This window comes from Hemicordylus capensis, chromosome 4 (genome assembly GCF_027244095.1).
Source record: "Hemicordylus capensis ecotype Gifberg chromosome 4, rHemCap1.1.pri, whole genome shotgun sequence".
In the NCBI taxonomy this organism is placed as follows: domain Eukaryota; kingdom Metazoa; phylum Chordata; class Lepidosauria; order Squamata; family Cordylidae; genus Hemicordylus; species Hemicordylus capensis.
The window spans coordinates 83448172-83465622 of record NC_069660.1 but is presented as its reverse complement, the minus strand read 5'-3'; the positions used below and the strand labels follow the sequence as shown (position 1 = coordinate 83465622).

At 45.7% G+C, this 17451-nt stretch overlaps 1 protein-coding gene across 2 annotated transcripts in view; it reads left to right on the top strand.

Annotated features, from left to right (window-relative positions):
• Window positions 1-17451, top strand: part of SLC6A9 (solute carrier family 6 member 9) — a 65056-nt gene that overhangs the window by 4799 nt on the left and 42806 nt on the right. Inside the window, exon 2 of one of the 2 annotated variants that reach the window (XM_053251115.1) lies at window positions 2967-3113. The exons of the other annotated variant lie outside the window; for it this stretch is intronic. Coding sequence (XP_053107090.1) covers window positions 3084-3113 — 30 coding nt within the window. The 5' untranslated portion in view covers window positions 2967-3083. The remainder of the gene's footprint in view (window positions 1-2966; window positions 3114-17451) is intronic. 2 annotated transcript variants of the gene reach the window in all.

Below are 17451 nucleotides of genomic sequence, written 5' to 3'. Positions count from 1 at the left end.
TAGTCTTGCCTCGTAAGAAAGGTGCTCTAGGCCCTTGATCATCTTGGTTGCCCTCTTCTGTACCTTCTCCAGTTCAACAATGTCCTTTTTAAGATGTGGTGACCAGAATTGTACGCAGTACTCCAAGTGTGGTCGCACCATAGTTTTGTATAAGGGCATTATAATGTTAGCTGTTTTATTTTCAATCCCCTTCCTAATGATCCCTAGCATGGAATTGGCCTTTTTCACAGCTGCCGCACATTGAATAGACACTTTCAACGAGCTGTCCACCACAACCCCAAGATCCCTTTCCTGGTCCGTCACCGACAGCTCAGATCCCATCAGCATATACTTGAAGTTGGGGTTTTTCGTCCCAATGTGCATCACTTTACACTTGCTAACATTGAACCGCATTTGCCATTTGGTCGCCCACTCCCCCAGTTTGGAGAGATCCTTTTGGAGCTGCTCACAATCCGTTTTGGATTTCACTACCCGGAAGAGTTTGGTATCATCTGCAAATTTGGCCACATCGCTGCTTACCCCTGCTTCTAGATCTAATAATGTATTCTTATAAGCATGCATTGAAAGAGTGGGGAAAAACGATACCCAGGGCCCTGTGGATTTGGGAATTTTGTGATCACAGTGGTTTTCACAAAATGTGGCAATTGTAGCATTCTTTCATTGCACTGGTTATGAGGAGGATGACTATGATAAAGTAATATCCCAAGAAAAAGTTGTTTTGGAAGTGAACGGGATGAGAAGGGCAAGTCTGTTATAGGCATACATGTGCGCATATGCACATGTGCACGTACACACACACACACACACACACACACATGTTTTACAAGTTTCTGTTCATTCAGTTACAGTTTGCTGGCTTGAACTGTTCAGGAACCACCCTTTGAAGTGTCCAGGAACCAAATGTGCCTCATGGTCTACAGTCTGGCCACCTGTACCCTAGAGATTTTAATGATAGGGCAGTGAACCCCTCCTGTTTTTCCATGTTTTATGCCAGCTGGCAGTTGCTGTTGTCGTTACATAATAAGATATCCAAGGCCCTGTGGATTTTGAAGTTTTTTGATCACCGTGATTTTAAAAAAATTGGCAATTGTAGCACAGTTATGAAATAAGTTTTATAGTCTGCTTGCTAAATATAGCTGGCAGCCATGGAACATCAAGCACGAGGATCTTGGAGTTTCCTGCAGCAATAATGGTGCTCTAGGTTCTCCTCATTCCCATGCCGCCGCCCCCCCCCCACCCGAATGCATCAACCGAACTTGGGATTCTACCACATTATTCATAAGTACCCATTTTTGGTTGCTCCCCAAACCTGCAAGGTCACAGAAATCCAAATTGCACATATTTGCATAAATATGTAGAGTTGCATAATATTTAGTCATGTATCTTGCAGTTTCTATTAGGTTCTCCTTGTTTCAGAACTTAGACTTCATAACCAGAATTTACAGGGACTTTATGAGGTCTTTTGACTGGTCCCCAAGCTCTGCTTTGGGTGTCAGTTTATCCTGGTATACAGAACTGAGCGTATTATGGGAGGGAGGAAGAGAACAAGACTTTAATTTCCGTGTTTATATAAGCAAATTTCTCCAGCTGAGCTTAGGTGAGGAGAACAAGGTGATATTTGGTCTCTGATGACCAGAGATTTCTGATGCAGTCAGGTCAGCCCTCTAGGGAGCAAGACAGGGCAGCTGGGGCCCAACAGTAAGGGAAGGGGATGCTCAGATAGGCTTGCGCTGGAACTGGGAGCCTTGCTCTCTTTCCTTGCATCGACTGTATTCTTGGGGTGTCTGGGAAGTGCAGAGGTATTACATGAAAAAGGGTCTGTAGCAACTGTGCATGTGTGTGGGGCATGTGCACATGTACCTGAGTGTAGTGTCAGTCTCTATGGGACGCTTGACACCACATGCATGAGGTTGGGCATTTGGGCCACTTGAGCGAGAGAGGCTGAACAAGGGTCTAAGGTTAGCCCAGGTTGTCGCTTTCCCTTGAATAGCATCATCACAGCAGAGAACAAACACCTCCAGCCTGAAACTGTTGTGTGAGATGGTTGGGGAATGCTCAAGCAACTCAACTCCTTATGTCACTTTGCTTAGGTCCAGCTGTCAAGGTCCCTGAAACATCCACCCACTTCTTCTCCCTCCATCCTGTTCTCTTGAGCTGCTGCTTAAAGCCACCTTTTCAGCTCTGCGCCTGTTTGCCAAGCTGTGCCTCATCACGAGCACTGCACACTTCAGTTTTGCTGCCTTCGTGTGGACAATGCCCTTGCATGTTAGATGCACGCACATCATCGCTGAAAAGGAAGTTGCTTCCCCACATAGCTCTACACTACATGAGGGAGAGGGTGGATTCAGTCCTTGTCCCTTGTTCATTGCCTGGCAGTACCACCTGGTCTCTGGCACAATGGCAGAGCTGACCCGGCACGTGACGAGGTGCACCAGGGTGGAAGGCAATTGCCTCCCATCTGTGTCCTTAGTGGCAGCTGTGCCCCTGTGTGTGCTCAGTGCCCGGAAGACTTCCTCTGCCCTGAGCGCTAGCTCTGCTCTTTCCCAACCACGTGTGATTCTTGTGGCCTTTTCCCGCTTCAAGAGATGGCAGTGCACTGAACAAAACCCAAACAATGGAGCAGATGCCGTGTCTGTTAACTCCTGCTCCTGGGCTCTGTCTCAGACCTAGTGACAAAATCTTGTTCAACCATCTTTAAACATGTGCTGAGTGAAGATTATGAAACAACAGTGTAATTTTTGTAGTTAAAAGAAGATTGTTCTTAGAGACTAATTGTCCAGTAGGGAAAAGATGTACAAGATTGGGGCACTCAAAATTTTCGCAAAATGTTTGGACTGCTTCTTTTTCCTACTGGAGATTGAAGGTGTAGAATATAAGGTTCCTCTATACAGTACTTGTTTGATCCCTGCGCCGCCCCCTCCCCCTACTTTTTTTCTATTGCTAATTTGTGTCCTCTTTCTCTGCAGCTTGCTGTCTCTTTGCTCTGATTTGTGCTGCCAGCTGAGCGCTCTCTGTAGCCTGGGAAGTGTAGCCAGCAAGACGGAACAGCGGGCCAGTGTGTGCCCACATCACAACCCCCAACCATGGCAGAAAAATGCAGTGAGGGGTTGCTGGTGAGTCTGTGGGGATACTTTGCCGATTGTGCAACATCAGGCTAGGGCTGGAATATGGCGGATGCTGGTGGGTTGGGGAAATCCATAAGGCTGAGTGGTTGCTGGACTTTCTAGCTATTGTTTAATCTTTTCACATTCTACCCGCTTTGTGCACACACCCTTTTCAATCCAGGAGGTTATTTAAATAGAATGCTACCCTCTACAATGTTGCCTTGCAGAGTATCCTCATTAATGTAGTCCAGTTGATTCGTGGGGATTTGCTGGTTAAGTTGTACACACCTTCCCATCTAGTTAGACTCCTCTGTTCTCCTGGAGTAGATAATGCTATTGTGCTTGGAGTGGAGTCAGCATGTCTTATGTATAGGTCCCTCTGCTAATCACAATTCTCAACTGCTGTGCTCCACTCCCCCATTATGACGCCTACCTCATTAGCTGGCAGGAGGTGGGGTAGTTCCTGAGCACCATAACCAGCATTTGCCCTAATTCCAAATGTTGTTTGATAGGGGGAGTGGAGATGAAGAGTGGAGGAAGTTCTCCTGAACACAGGTCTTACTACAATGGGACTGCACCATTAGGGGTCTGCAGAGGTCAGATTTATGTGGTCTGTATAATAATAATAATAATTCGATTTCTATACCGCCCTTCAAAAAATGGCTCAGGGCGGTTTACAAAGAGAAATAACAAATAAGATGGCTCCCTGTCCCCAAAGGGCTCACATTCTAAAAAGAAACATAAGACACACACCAGCAACAGTCACTGGAAGTACTGTGCTGGGGGTGGATAGGGCCAGTTACTCTCCCCCTGCTAAATAAAGAGCATCACCACGGTAAAAGGTGCCTCTTTGCCCAGTTAGCGGGGGGTGGGGTCTGTATGCATGTGGACATACAAGAGGTTGGGGCTGAGTACTGGGGCATGCCCAGCCCTGGTGTGGGTGGGTGAGGATATATTAGGTATTTGCATTTGTCATGGACTGTCATGGAACCTCAGACACTGGCTTTGCTGCTCTGTTGCCTCACACTTCTACCCTTTTCCTCTTCCTCAAATGCCCTGGGAAGAAGAAGGCAGGATTTGCCTTCCTCAGGCATAGTTTGCCACTGCCTGGACCTTTTCCAGAATTCCACTGCTCTTTGAGGTGCCATAAGATGCCCAAGCCTTGCCCAGGAAATGTGCAGACCTCAGCAGGTAGAACACTCCACTGTTTTTTGTTTTGGATTTCTGCATTTACTTAGAACAAGGCTCCCTGGAGGTGCCTGAAATAGCCTGCACTCCAGCCAGGGGGCACCGCGCCAGCTTCAGGCCTGGGAAACATGGGCGAAAGGAACGAAGATAGCTGCAACACACACACACACACCACAAGAATCTTTTGCACTCCATCCATAAAGAACACAGGTCTTCTCTTTTGCAACATTTGAAAGGCAGACTTGCATATCCCCGTGCGTGCTTCCTCTCATGCACTGCTTTAGGCTTTTTCTTCAAATTGTATTAACTAGTTTCACTTACGCAAGCACTGCTTTCTCACGTGCATAGAAGAACATACTTCCTTTTGCGTGTACAGCATAGCATAACTCAGTCTGTGATATACATGGCATTTTCTCATACAGTTTCAGTCCAAGAGGTCATATAAACATGATGCTGTCCTTCACAATGCAGTCTTGTAGATCACTTGCAGTCTTATAAAAGCAGTCCAGTTGACATGAACATGATCCAAATACACACAGCCGAGGTGAAAGGAGGTGGTAACACAGAATGGGGTGGGGGGGAGGAAAGAGGGTGAATCAAAAGCCAACATTAAATTACTCCAGATAATGCCAGATGAATTTCAAGCTCTTTGTACTTTTTAGAAGGCAATGAAAGAGAGGAGAGCTGGTCTTGTGGAAGCAAGCATGACTTGTCCCCTTAGCTAAGTAGGGCCTGCTCTGGTTGCATATGAAAGGGAGACTAGAAGTGTGAGCACTTGTAAGATATTCCCCTCAGGGGATGGAGCTGCTCTGGGAAGAGCATCAGAAGGTTCCAAGTTCCCTCCTTGGCAGCATCACCAAGATAGGGCTGAGAGAGATTCCTGCCTGCAACCTTGGAGAAGCCGCTGCCAGTCTGTGTAGACAGTACTGAGCTAGATAGACCAATGGTCTGACTCAGTTTATGGCAGCTTCCTATGTTCCTAATAATATCATTTGAATTTTTAATTAGGATTCTGTTAACCTTTCTCAAGAAGATTCATTGGTTAACAAAGAACCAATGAATCTTACTGAGGTTGAGAGTATTCTAAGCGGGGGGCGGGGAGGTATTATTGCATGTGAAAAAGGGCAAAATGTTCCAGGCATTTTTGGAGTAACTTAGTTTTTTGGCACCATGGGCTCACCCACCTTCTTTTGTGGGTGGGGGCTTAGATGGGTGTTAATTCTTTCTCTTGCCTCCGGCCACTTTCTTTGCTTGGTCACATAGGACCGGCAGTTGAAGTGCTAGTCTGTGTTGTATTGCATCCCAGAACAGCTAGATCCAGATAGCAAAGAGTGTGTGCAGAAGATTCCTATGCTTGCCTGGCAGAAGGCTGTCCTGGACTGTACATACTGCTTTAGGGAGCATCCCAGCAGGCCTGCAAATATATGTGCATATTTACACTTGTACAAACGCAAAAATGGCTTCTCCTGTTGCACTACATCATGCTGCTCCTTCTACATACAATGCAAACTCTTTGCACATTCTTAGCTTCTTCTCTTGACACCCTTTTATGCCGTTATCCAGCTCTCTGGCTCCTGCTTGTAACTCTGAAGCCCTTGGTCAGTGCCAATTTGTGTCAGGGAACAGGGACAGGGTGTGCAGCAGTGAGGATGCAGCATAGCCTTGGCTTACTAAATATATTCTGAGTCAAACTTTAACCAGTTCTGGGAGCCCAGTGTTGTTTTGGAAAAGAGGATGTTTATAGAGGCCACTAGGACAGGAAAGGAATGGAACATATCAGAAATGCCCTTCCATCCTGACCTGCAGCCCCCTCCATTCACCTACTGCTGAAACTCTGGGCTGGTTTCATCCAGAATGTGTGGTGTCTAGGTCACTGGGGCAGCTACTGGAGCTTTCTGGCCATAGAGAAGGAGCTAATCCCCTCGTCAAGCTGCCTAGACATCATTGAAATAGCAGCATAAACCCATCACCCTTTAATCCACTATCCCAAGACAGGAATAGCCTCTTGGATCCAGCAGCTTCTCCCCAATGGAAGGAACAGTGCAGTTCCCCAAGGCCCTTCCTCTTGGGGGGATTGATGATTATTTGGGGACAGCTTCCCTACAAGGGTATCCTCTCACCTTGTTTGTTAAGGCGACTAAATAACCAAAAACGCTCTGGCATGGGATGTTCCAGTCTGCAAACCACAAACCTTTCCAGGAAGAGACACACATTGGGGTGGTCAGAGGGTTATAGGAACCTGTTGTCCCCCTCCTGTGTCCCATGCTCCATCTCCATCTCAGCTAGTTCTCTTTCCCCAAGTGAGCATTAGTCCAAGTGAGTGACTGGGATTTTCTTCCTGAAAAGAATCATCTCCAACAGGGTGTAGCTGGGGGAGAGGGGGCCCTTTGGTGTGGGGGAGATAATGAAGAAAATAGGGAGGGGTGGATCTGGGGGGCCCTCAGAAGCTGGGGGGCCCAGGTTCTTTGAACCCATTCACTCAATTATAGCTACACCCCTGCTCTCTGACCCTTTTTGGAATTCTGTGTCATGATGCATTTATAGGTCACTAAACACAACAGAAGGATGTGTAAATATGGGCAATGCAGAGCAAGATGTTAATGAAACTGTGAGTGGATGAATACTTTTCCTGAATGAGATTAGCCTCTTGTGTCCATCTCTTCCCTATCTAGTTGCTTGTTTACAAGTGTCATGAATTTGCCCTCTGGATTCAGCTGTTTGGTACTAATTCCATGATTTGTAAAACTATAGGTTTATTTACATGACCATGAAGTGCGCAAGACAAGTGTCCTATCCCTCTTCGGTATATGTGTGCGCTCCTGATTTTTGGTCGTGTATGAGTTAAAAGCTAGGTTGGAGGAGGGGAAAGTGATCGTATGGGAGGTGGGTGCAGACTCCAACAGCGTTTCCTCCTACCCTGATAATATGCTGGGTAAAAGTGTAAAAGGCAGGACCGTGCTGTCAGAGCCTGTGGCTGCCTCCCACACAATCACTTCCCCTCCTGACTTAGCTTTTAATTTGCACATGACCGAAAATTGGGAGTGTGCACAGCTCCCCAAAATGGTAGGATGCTTGTCCCTATATCTGTGCAGCTGCCCAGCCCATTGCTCTGCATTGGCTTTCGAAGGGCAGTTGTGTGGAGAAAAAGGCAATTAGAGGGTGCAGAAACTGGGGCACATGTGGAGGAATCCAGAGGTTATAGTGATAATCAGGCTTGGATAGTAATATCTGTACTAAATCTTGTACTACATGGAGAACAATGTGTGCTCTTTGTATCCACCATTCCCCCAGAGGTCCTGGAGGCCTACTCTTTGGATTGAGATCTGTAATAGCCAGACACCTCCTGAGCCCTGAAGTGCCAACTCTTCTGCTATTTACCTCTACCCAAACTGGAGTGGCCTGTATCAGTCTGATGTTGAAGTGGAAGGCTACACATTTTCAGGCACTGCGGGAGATAGAGCAAGCTGGGCACAGAGCCATGAGTGAGGCCATCTGTGTCATCTCCGCTCACCTAATGGTGGCATCCATTTAGTGGAACTGATCAAAGTTTCAAAAGCCAGATGTGTGGGTGTTTGTGATGCCATGGGGTCCCTCTAGTGTTCCAGGTAAGCCCCAGTGCTTCCCAAAACTAGCATGAAGGTGTTTCCACTTGCATTTCCTTGGCTAGCGCTGCGAACTGCAAGTATATTCTTGCCAGGCCTTTGCCTGCCTTATTTGTCTTAGGGGCACTGCAGTAGTGTCTACCTCAAACTCAGAGCCCTGGAAGTCCGCGAGAATTAAAACGGGATCCTCACACAATCTATGTAATATTGGCTCTGTGAAAATCTAGAGATTCCCTCAGTGTGCACTGCACACTCCCATAGGGTGATTGTGTAAACCCAGATTTGTTCCCCAATCTCTGGCTGCCAACCTGACATGAAGCCAACATCATGAAGCTGAGTACGAATCTAAGATTATGGATCTTGGCATCATGTTGGGTAGGCACATTGCCCACTGCAGAAGGGGAATTTTCTAGGTTTACACACAGAGGTGCACCTAGGTAATTTTGAAGCCTGGACCTAAAGGCCTTTGGAGCCACCCCTCCGCCCCCCGCCCCCACTGCAAGTTAAGCATCATCCCCCTACACACACACACACCGCATGACAAACACAGTACTTTTAACAAGTGGGTTCTGGAGGGCACAAATAGCAACTGAACTCACAAGGATGTAGTAATATAAAATAGGTATATTTATGCAAATATGCATTCGCAGAAACATTTCAACACGTAACTTAACATATTCCCATCCCACATATTTCTTTCCCCACTTCTTCCTCTGTCTCTAAAGCACCCGGAGCAGGTCATAATCACACTTGGCCGCCCAGCACAGTTCAAGCCAGCAGCAACCACACCAGCTGGGACAATCTAAAGAGGATTTGGGGGGCCCTCAGAGTGTATGGAGGCCCTGGACTTTGGCCCCAAAGTCCAGGGGTAAGAGCATCACTGTTTACATGATCTCTGAGCTGATATTAAATTGGTCATGTGAAGAGCTCCAAACATTTGCTGCTTCTGAAGATTTGGGATCTCTCAGAATTGACTAGTATAGGACCTTAGTGTCCTACCCAGAAGGCAGTACTATATGTTCAATCATAATAAACAAAACAGTATCTTATTATGGATAGTCAGAATAGAAAAGTAAGTGCATGTTATCTAACCTATACTTGATACATGTTTTAATTATGTATTTTTACATTTATATCCTGCTCTTCCTCGAAGGAGCCCAAAGCAGTGTACTGAGATGATTATCTTTGGCATATCAGAGGGAACTTCTGTTGAAACATGAATGATGAAGCTCTAAAGCTTGCTCGTCTGACCAAAAGCACCAGATAATCAGATAATTCTTCCTCTTGCTGGAGAAATTTTAATTATAAAACCAGTTCAGTTCAGCATCCCCCAACTCCCATCTAAAGGTCAAATATACATCCTGGCCCCTTCAGGGTAAAAGGGAAAGAGGAGGCAAACTCTAACAGTGTGCCAACTGGTATTTGGGATTTACTGTGGAGATATAATCTTTATATGCCCAGTGCATTTTGATTATGAACCTCCATTGAGGCACAAAAACATTTCATCCTTTAGATTTCTGCAAAATGGAATGATCTGCTAGTCTTGTTTCTGATTGAGATTCTTCACCAAAATGCTTGCTCTATATCTATCTGTCTATCTATCTATCTAAGATTCTATTTGCATAATAAATCCCATGTATTGTTTGTGTCCTTTTCTTCTTCTGCAGCTTGGGTGCTACCCTTTCTCTTTTTCCACTGCAGGTTAAAAGCCACATGCTAACTTAAAACACACACAAGGTTTTTATTTAAAAGTAGAGCAAGAAGAAAAGACATTATCTGCTCTTGAGCTTCCAACAGCTACATATGGCATATTTCATGTGTACATATGTATTTCATATGACGATCCAAAATTTCACATTCACCTTTTAATAGTAATCGTTTCCCTCTCAATGAATATCACGAAAGGCAAAGATAGGGATATGGGTAATATAGTAATTACATGATACACTAATACTCTGCCCTCGGCTCTCAGTTTTAAGAAAAACCGAATCTTGGATGTGGACGTAGACCCTGTGCTATATTAAAACTTATAAAAGGCTCCCAAATTGCCACAAATGTTACATTTGAGTTATTCTGCAAATAAGCGGTAACCTTAGCCATTGAAGCATACTCCCATATCTTTAGTAACCATTCGTCCAAAGTCGGGATTATCTGTGACTGCCAGTTTGCAGTGTAAAGAATCCTAGCCACATGCTAACTTCAAGACATTTTTTGATATGCTAGTAGTTGGCAAAAAGTCATATCAGAAAGAGAAATATTTTATTTTATAACTTCCCCCCAGTTAGTGGGTAGCTAAAGTAAATTCCTACTAATTATTTATTATTTTCTTAATTTATTTGACAAATTTAATTGACAAAACTTGGGGAGCTTGAGGCACAACATAGGGCCACAGGGCAAAATTCAGGAGTGCCTGTATCTTCTAGGCTAGGACAAAGCTGTGCCTGCATACCTTGACCATTGTGGTAAAGTACTCAAAGCCAAAATGGAGAACTAAAAGATAGTGGGAAGATGGTGGTGGGATAGGAAGCTGTTGTCTCAAGTGGATATTACTCTGCTTCTAGGCACTGTGTCATGTTGCCCAGCTTTGAAGCATTTTGTCTCCATTCTTGCTGAATGGAATTCAGCAAGAATTCCTCTAGATTTGCCTCTAGATTTGCCTTGGATGCAAAGAACAGGGCACTTTCCAGATTAAACCCTACAACAGTGTCACTACCTATCTGCTAAGTGTGCTTCCGTACTTCCTGTGTTGTGACACTGCAGTCCCTCCAGTGACAGCAAGGTGCCGTTCACATTTCCGATGCCTTCTTTCAGATTTTATCCTTGTGTTCTAGTCCTGCAACGTTGCAGGTCATCGCAAAAAAGCCGCATTTTCCTGTTATAGGAGTTTGAGATTCTGGGGATCGTTTTCAATACGATCCTGCCAAGCCAAAGCATTTTACCCCTGTTGTAGCATGTAATCTGGAAAATGCCCAGGGATGGGAAGAACATCCAAGTGGATAGATGACAGCCAATGTCAAGATTTTAGGAATCCTAGTATGCAAGTTTTGTGGGGGAAGGTTTAAGGCCATATTTCCCATTAGGAATCCATTAGGATTCCATTAGGAATCTTTCCAACTTTGACTTGGTGGCCTCTGCAAATGGGGCCATCTTAATGCAGCGTGCAAACACCAGGATGTGGGGAGGAGCTGGACCTGAGAAAAATAGCTCTGTCCCCTTGCTTCCTGAGTCCGGATGGACAAGGCTTGAACTCCAGCCAGGTACAGCATCCCTCCAGGCTGCTTGCAGTGGAACTGCTGTTCAGACAGTGCAGCGGACTCTCAGTTGCTGGAGTGATGTTAGATAATGGCATGACTATATGGTCAACAGACATGTGCAGCAGAATGTGAAGCCCCATGATAGTGATGGGAACTCTGATTCCCTAGGGAGAGATGTAGTGAATCAGGAAGAGGGTACCAAGCAGAGTGAAGGTGCTGGGCTCTTGAAGTGACTATCTTTTTCACTGGCAAGGAAATTCATTCACAAACTCTCTTTCCTGCCCTGACCCTGCCTGAGGGGTGCGTGTGTGTGTGTGTGCGTGTGTGTGCGCTTTCCCCCCTTGGGGAGCGGGCACTTCCCAACACCCTTCCACAAGTCAGTGCCAGACACTCACTTGCTCGTTTTAAGGACATTATGTTTTGTCCTTGGATTTGCCGTTGCCTTTGTTTGCACAGCAGCCCCTGCCAGCGGCTCCTGACTCTTGGGCTGCTTTCCTGGCTGCTTGGGGGCTTGCAGCATCTGTTGGGGGATTTTCAGGCAGCTGGGGCAAGGGGACAGGGGCATCCACAGTGCACGCTGCTGCGGTAGCCCAGTGGGTTCTGTTCTGCTTAGCTGTGGGGTACAGGGGCAAGGGGTCCCGTCCCCCCCCGCTGAATGTCAAGACTGAAGCAGCAGCCCCTGGCTCACACATTCCGGCCGCTGGCCAAGCGGCCCACCCCCACCCCCGTGGTGGCTGCTGAGTCTTTACTGGGCTGCGGAAGCGCCTCTGCCTGGAATAATAAGGGGGAGCAGAGGGAGGAGGGTTGGTGGGGATTTTCTGCCTGAGCAGCCCTGGAGAATTGAGGCCGAGCTGTCAGCAGGGCCTGAGAAAGTCGCCTGAGGATGTCTGTGTCTGGCATAGGACTCTTTCCCCTTCCCCCTCCTTGCCCCATGTTCCCCCCCCCCGCCCACGAATGATACAGGCACCCCCTGCCAACGGGATAGTTAGATAGGATCTTATCTTGTACTTTGAAAATGGCCTGCCGTGCCCCAGAGGTGATTACTTGTGCCTGACCTGCTGCTGGCTTTGCTCCTGAGATCCCCAGTCTAATCAAGGTTTAGGGGAAATGACTTGACTAGCAAGCCAGAAGTTGCCAGTTCGAGACCCCCGCTGGTATGTTTCACCAGACTATGGAAAACACCCATATCGGGCAGCAGTGATATAGGAAGGTGCTGAAAGGCATCATCTCATACTGCACGGGAGGAGGCAACGTTAAACCTCTCCTGTATTCTACCAAAGACAACCACAGGGCTCTGTGGGTGCCAGGAGTTGACATTGACTTGATGGCACACTTTACTTTTACCAGCTGCATTAGTTCCCTGCCCCACCAGGCAGCAAGGGGCAAGGGCTTCTGGGGCCTCAGTTCTCCACCCGTAGTTTTGGCACTGCACTAGTGCTGAAGTTTTATGTTAACACAATTTCTTCTCACTTCCTTGTTAGCCCCTGTGCGGCAGTAGTTACAGGGTGCCCTGCCGGATAGAATACAAGGGGGATCCATCCCCCCCGCTTTCTCTCTCCCTCTCTTTTTCTCTCTGTCTTCCCACCCGTGCCCTGCAGACTGAACAAACTGAATGAAAATGGCTGCTTGAAATGTAAATTGGTGTTTGGCGTGCTAGTTATTGTATTTGTATCTCCACATTTATATCTTACTCTCTTCCAAGGAGCCCAAAGTGGTGTACATGTTTATGTTTATCCTCACAACAACCTTGTGAGGTAGGTTAGGCTGAGAGATAAGTGACTGGTCCAGAGTCACCCTAGAGGGAATGGGGGTTTGAACCCTGGCCTCCCTGGTCCTAGTCAAACACTCTCACCACTACACCACCCTGGCTCTCACTATGACCTAGATGATGTAATGCCATAAAAACTCCTAATCTACCCACTTTACCACTATGGGTTTTCCCAACACATTTTTTTAAATCACCTTTGGCATTCTAACCAGAGGTTCTGCAAACATGCTTGGCTGTTGTCATGTCACAGAGTACAGGATAAACTGTTATCATGAAATCCAGCAGGTGGAATAAAATCCCAGGAATTCTTGCTTCATTTTTTGAAAGCGGCATTCAGGGAAGATGAATGTTTTATGAGCTTCCAATAGATTCTACACTAAATATTAGAAATGAGTGCTACTGAGGCTTCCTTTGTCCCAGTGGCACTGCGTATCTCTACTAGGCTTCTGCTTTGTTGCTGGCATATTACTACTTGCACTTGCAAGTGGTCCGTTGCTGATTTGGAAAAGTAAGCCTTTAGCTTACATGGTTGCAGAGGAAAAAGCTGACAGTGGAAAGACATTGGCCATGCTCTAAAAAGCATGCATGTGCACGTGCGTGCATGCGCGCGCACGCGCACACACACACACACACACACACACACACACACACACACACACACACACGGCTGGTAGTTTCAGTGGCCAAAACAGTTCTGAATGTTGGTGTGAAGAGGGTTGAGACTCCTTAATTTAGTGCAATGATCAGTCCTACTCCTCAGGGGCTCCAGCCCATTACTCTTAGAAATAACTTGTCTCCACTTTTGTATGAATCTCAAACTGGGGCAAAGCTACAACTGAACAAGGCGTGGGCGGGGAATTACAAATGTCCCTGGGCCTCTGCAGGGGTATGTGTGTACTTGCTGGGTACACACACCTTGCCAGTGCTCTCTTCTCTGCATCTCTCTAAAGAAAAGGTGAAGGGGGCTTCACCTTTTGTCTCAGGGTCCCCTCCAACCTTGCTACAACCAAACATTTGTAATTTGTGGTCTCCATAATAGATGTTGGCAGTATCTTCCAGATACTGGCTTACATTCTGTGCTGGCTAATGTGGATGGTTCAGCAACTGCTGCACTACTGTGCAAACCCTGCTTGTGGTGTTGTGGGGCAGCCTGTCCTGCTGCTACTTAAAATTGCACAATCGCAGTTGTGTGACGCTATGCCCATAATTTTCATGCAACAGCGTCATGCAACTGTGCTTGTACAATTTTAAGTTGCAGTGGAACCGGCTGTTCTGCAACACCACAAGTGCTGAACTGAGACATTGCTGAACCGTCCACGTTACCCTGTGTAGAATGTGAGCCACTCACTGTCAAATGTGGATCAGCCCTTCCTGGACAGATGCCCTACTTCCTTCTTCACAGGGACTTATTTGCCAGTGGGGCAAAGAGCAGCTGCAGAGAGAGTTTTCAATATGAATATGGTGGGAGAAGCGTTGAAAAACCCTCTTCCATGCTATGGTTCCAATCTGGATTGGGCCCACCTGCAATAATTTTTTTTGTAAAAGAAAAATAATGGAGAGTCCCAATCACAGGATTCCAACACATTCTTAAAGTAACATCTGTTCTGGCTCTAAGTCAGGGGTGCGCAAACTTGGCCCTCTTGCTGTTGTGGAACTACAATTCCCATCGTTCCTTGTAATTGTATTTACGGTCATTAGACCAAACAGTCCAGAGTTCCTTTGTTTAGATACAAGTTGTGTGAGACAGTACTGTAGTGGCAACTACCCTGGATTAAGCATCAAAATGAAATTTGGTTTCCTTATTCAGGCATGATGTTGCACCTGATAACATGTAAATGTTTTCCTGCGAATGACAGTACCTATGTTCATTTTAAAAGTGAACCTGGGTACAGGTCTCTCTAATGCATGCTACAGATAAATATGCTACTGTATTTGCATTCAGCATAACATGTGACTAGCTCTGCCTGTGTGCATTCTACAGAGATTGTATGAGTGTTGAGCCCAACCTTTAAATTGGGTTTCTGTCTTGTGAGTTAAAAGTCACCCAGGACTGGCTCTGTGTGTGAGAAACGTGTGGGCTTAAGTAGCTTGGGATCCATGACTGCACGTGGTTGATCATCTAGGCCATGTGTGCAAGTAAAAAGGAAACTTAACAGTGGAGGTGACATTTTTACGTTTGCATTTAGAGTTTGCAGGGGGACAGTGGTATTCGGTAATGCATGAATTTGTGTTCCCAGTGTGCTACTTTGTCATTAATTATTTTTTGGCTCTTTGCAGTGTGTGTGTGTGTTTGTGTGCGCGCACATATGTGTAAGCCACCCATATTTGAATCTTACAGGTTGGTCAGAAACAGAGTATCAGCTTTGACTTCTGTTTCAGATAGTGCCATTGAAACTAGAGGAATTCAAATTTACTGAAGTCAAGGAGCATACATGAAGATGCTCAGGGCTTGCGGCACTGAGTATTTGCCAGTACCCAAAGATCAGATATACCAGCTGCAATGTGCCTGGGTTCTGCATGTTCAGGGTACACTCAAGGGCAAAGAGCTAGTACCCCTAGTTCCCCTCCTTCCTTTGACATGCTTTCTGGGCAGTTGTATATCTTAAGCACAGGCATGTATTATATCCTCCACTCTGTCCTCACAGTCATGCTGACTTGGGCTAATACAGAGACACTGCTGCAATGGCAGTTTACCTTAATGTCATAAGAACATAAGAAAGAACAGCCCTGCTGAATCAGACTCAAGGCCTATCTAGTCCAGCATGCCCTCTCTCCTGCTGTTGCTCCCCTGCAAGTGGTATTCAGAGGCATCCCACCTCCTAGGCTGGAGGTGATTTGCAGCCCTCAGGCTTAGTAGCCATTAATAGATCTGTGCTCTATGAATTTATCCAAACCCTTCTTAGCCATCCAGGCTGTTGGCTGTCACCACATCTTGTAGCAAAGAATTCCATAGCTTAATTATACATTGTGTGGAAAATGTGCTTCCTTTTGTCAGTCCTAAATTTCTTCGCAATCCGTTTCATGGGGTGATCCTGGTTCTAGTGTTGTGAGAGAGGGAGAAAAATTTCTCTCTATCCACTCTCCACCCCATGCATAATTTTATAGGCCTCTATTACAGACCTCCCCTAAAAAGCCCCAAGTGTTGTAACCTTGCCTCGTAAGGAAGTTGTTCTAGGCCCCTGATTATTTGGCTGACCTCTTTTGCACCTTCTCCGGTTATATATTGTCCTTTCTGAGGTATGGTGACCAAAACTGTACACAGTACACCAAATGTGGCTGCACCATAGATTTGTATAAGGGCAATATGATATTAGCAGTTTTATTTTCAACCCCTTTCTTGTGATCCCTAGCATGGCATTGGCCTTTTTCACAGCTGCCCACACATTGAGTTGACACATTCAATGAGCTGTCCACCGCAACCCCAAGATTCCTCTCCTGGTCAGTCACCGACAGCTCAGATCCCATCAGCGTATATGTGAAGTGTGGTGGCGGGTGGGGGGGGGGGGAGGGTTGCTCCAAAATGCATCACTTTGCACTTGCTAACACTGAGCCACATCTGCCATTTTGTTGCTCACTCTCCCAGTTTGGAGCTATCTCTTGCCGTTCTCCCAGGTTCGTCCTCTGGCCTCTTTTTCCATCCCCCAGATTCAGATCAGGTGCTCTTTCAGTTTTAGCTTTTGAAGTTTTGTGCAATCCATGATACATTTAACATGCATCTTTCACACATTTCTTCATAAGGGAGACCCTCGAGCAGAAAGTGTGGCCTTGTTTCACCTTTCTTTCCCAATGGAAGGAAAATAGATGCCAGTCACAGTTCTTCAGTGTAAAGGGCAAAAAGCATCTTGGGCATATTAAATAACTTCAAGCTGGCAATGGTTTATAATAGTCTAAAATAAGAGTGAAAGATATTTTAAGTAATACAGATCTGTCTTTGTTTATTTTGACATAGGTGTTCATTGCCAGGTTGGTCCTAGAGAATAAAAACATGTCAAAGTCAATAATTTTTATTAAATCAGTTTCTACTGGTGCAGTAGGAAAATCTTTTTAAATTACACGGAATTTTTCCATCTGTCTGGGGAAGAATGTTGTGTTATTGCCAAAGTTTGTGTTATTGCCAAATTATTTACCATAAAAAGCTGGTGAAATAAAATATATCACCTCATGCTTACATCATAATTCAGGAACTAAGATATTTGACTGAATATAACATCTGATTTTCGTATGTTTGACTTTGAAGCCTACACCATTTTTGTTTGTCTTGCCAAATACATGTTTCTGCATATGTGTTTTCATTAAAGAGGCAGATGGATGAGTTTACACGTGGGCTAAAAACAACCATAATTGGCCTGTTCCTATCCCCTTTCCCCCTAGCATCTTGTAATGGGATATATACTGTCTCTGAACATGGAGGCTCAGTTTTATTTATAGTTCTGAAAGCCATTGATAGACCTAGTAGACTTGTCCATTTGTTTCCTAGAGTCTTTAAATAATTCTTTTAAAAATAATTCTGAGCTTCAGCATGCAAACTGAGATGG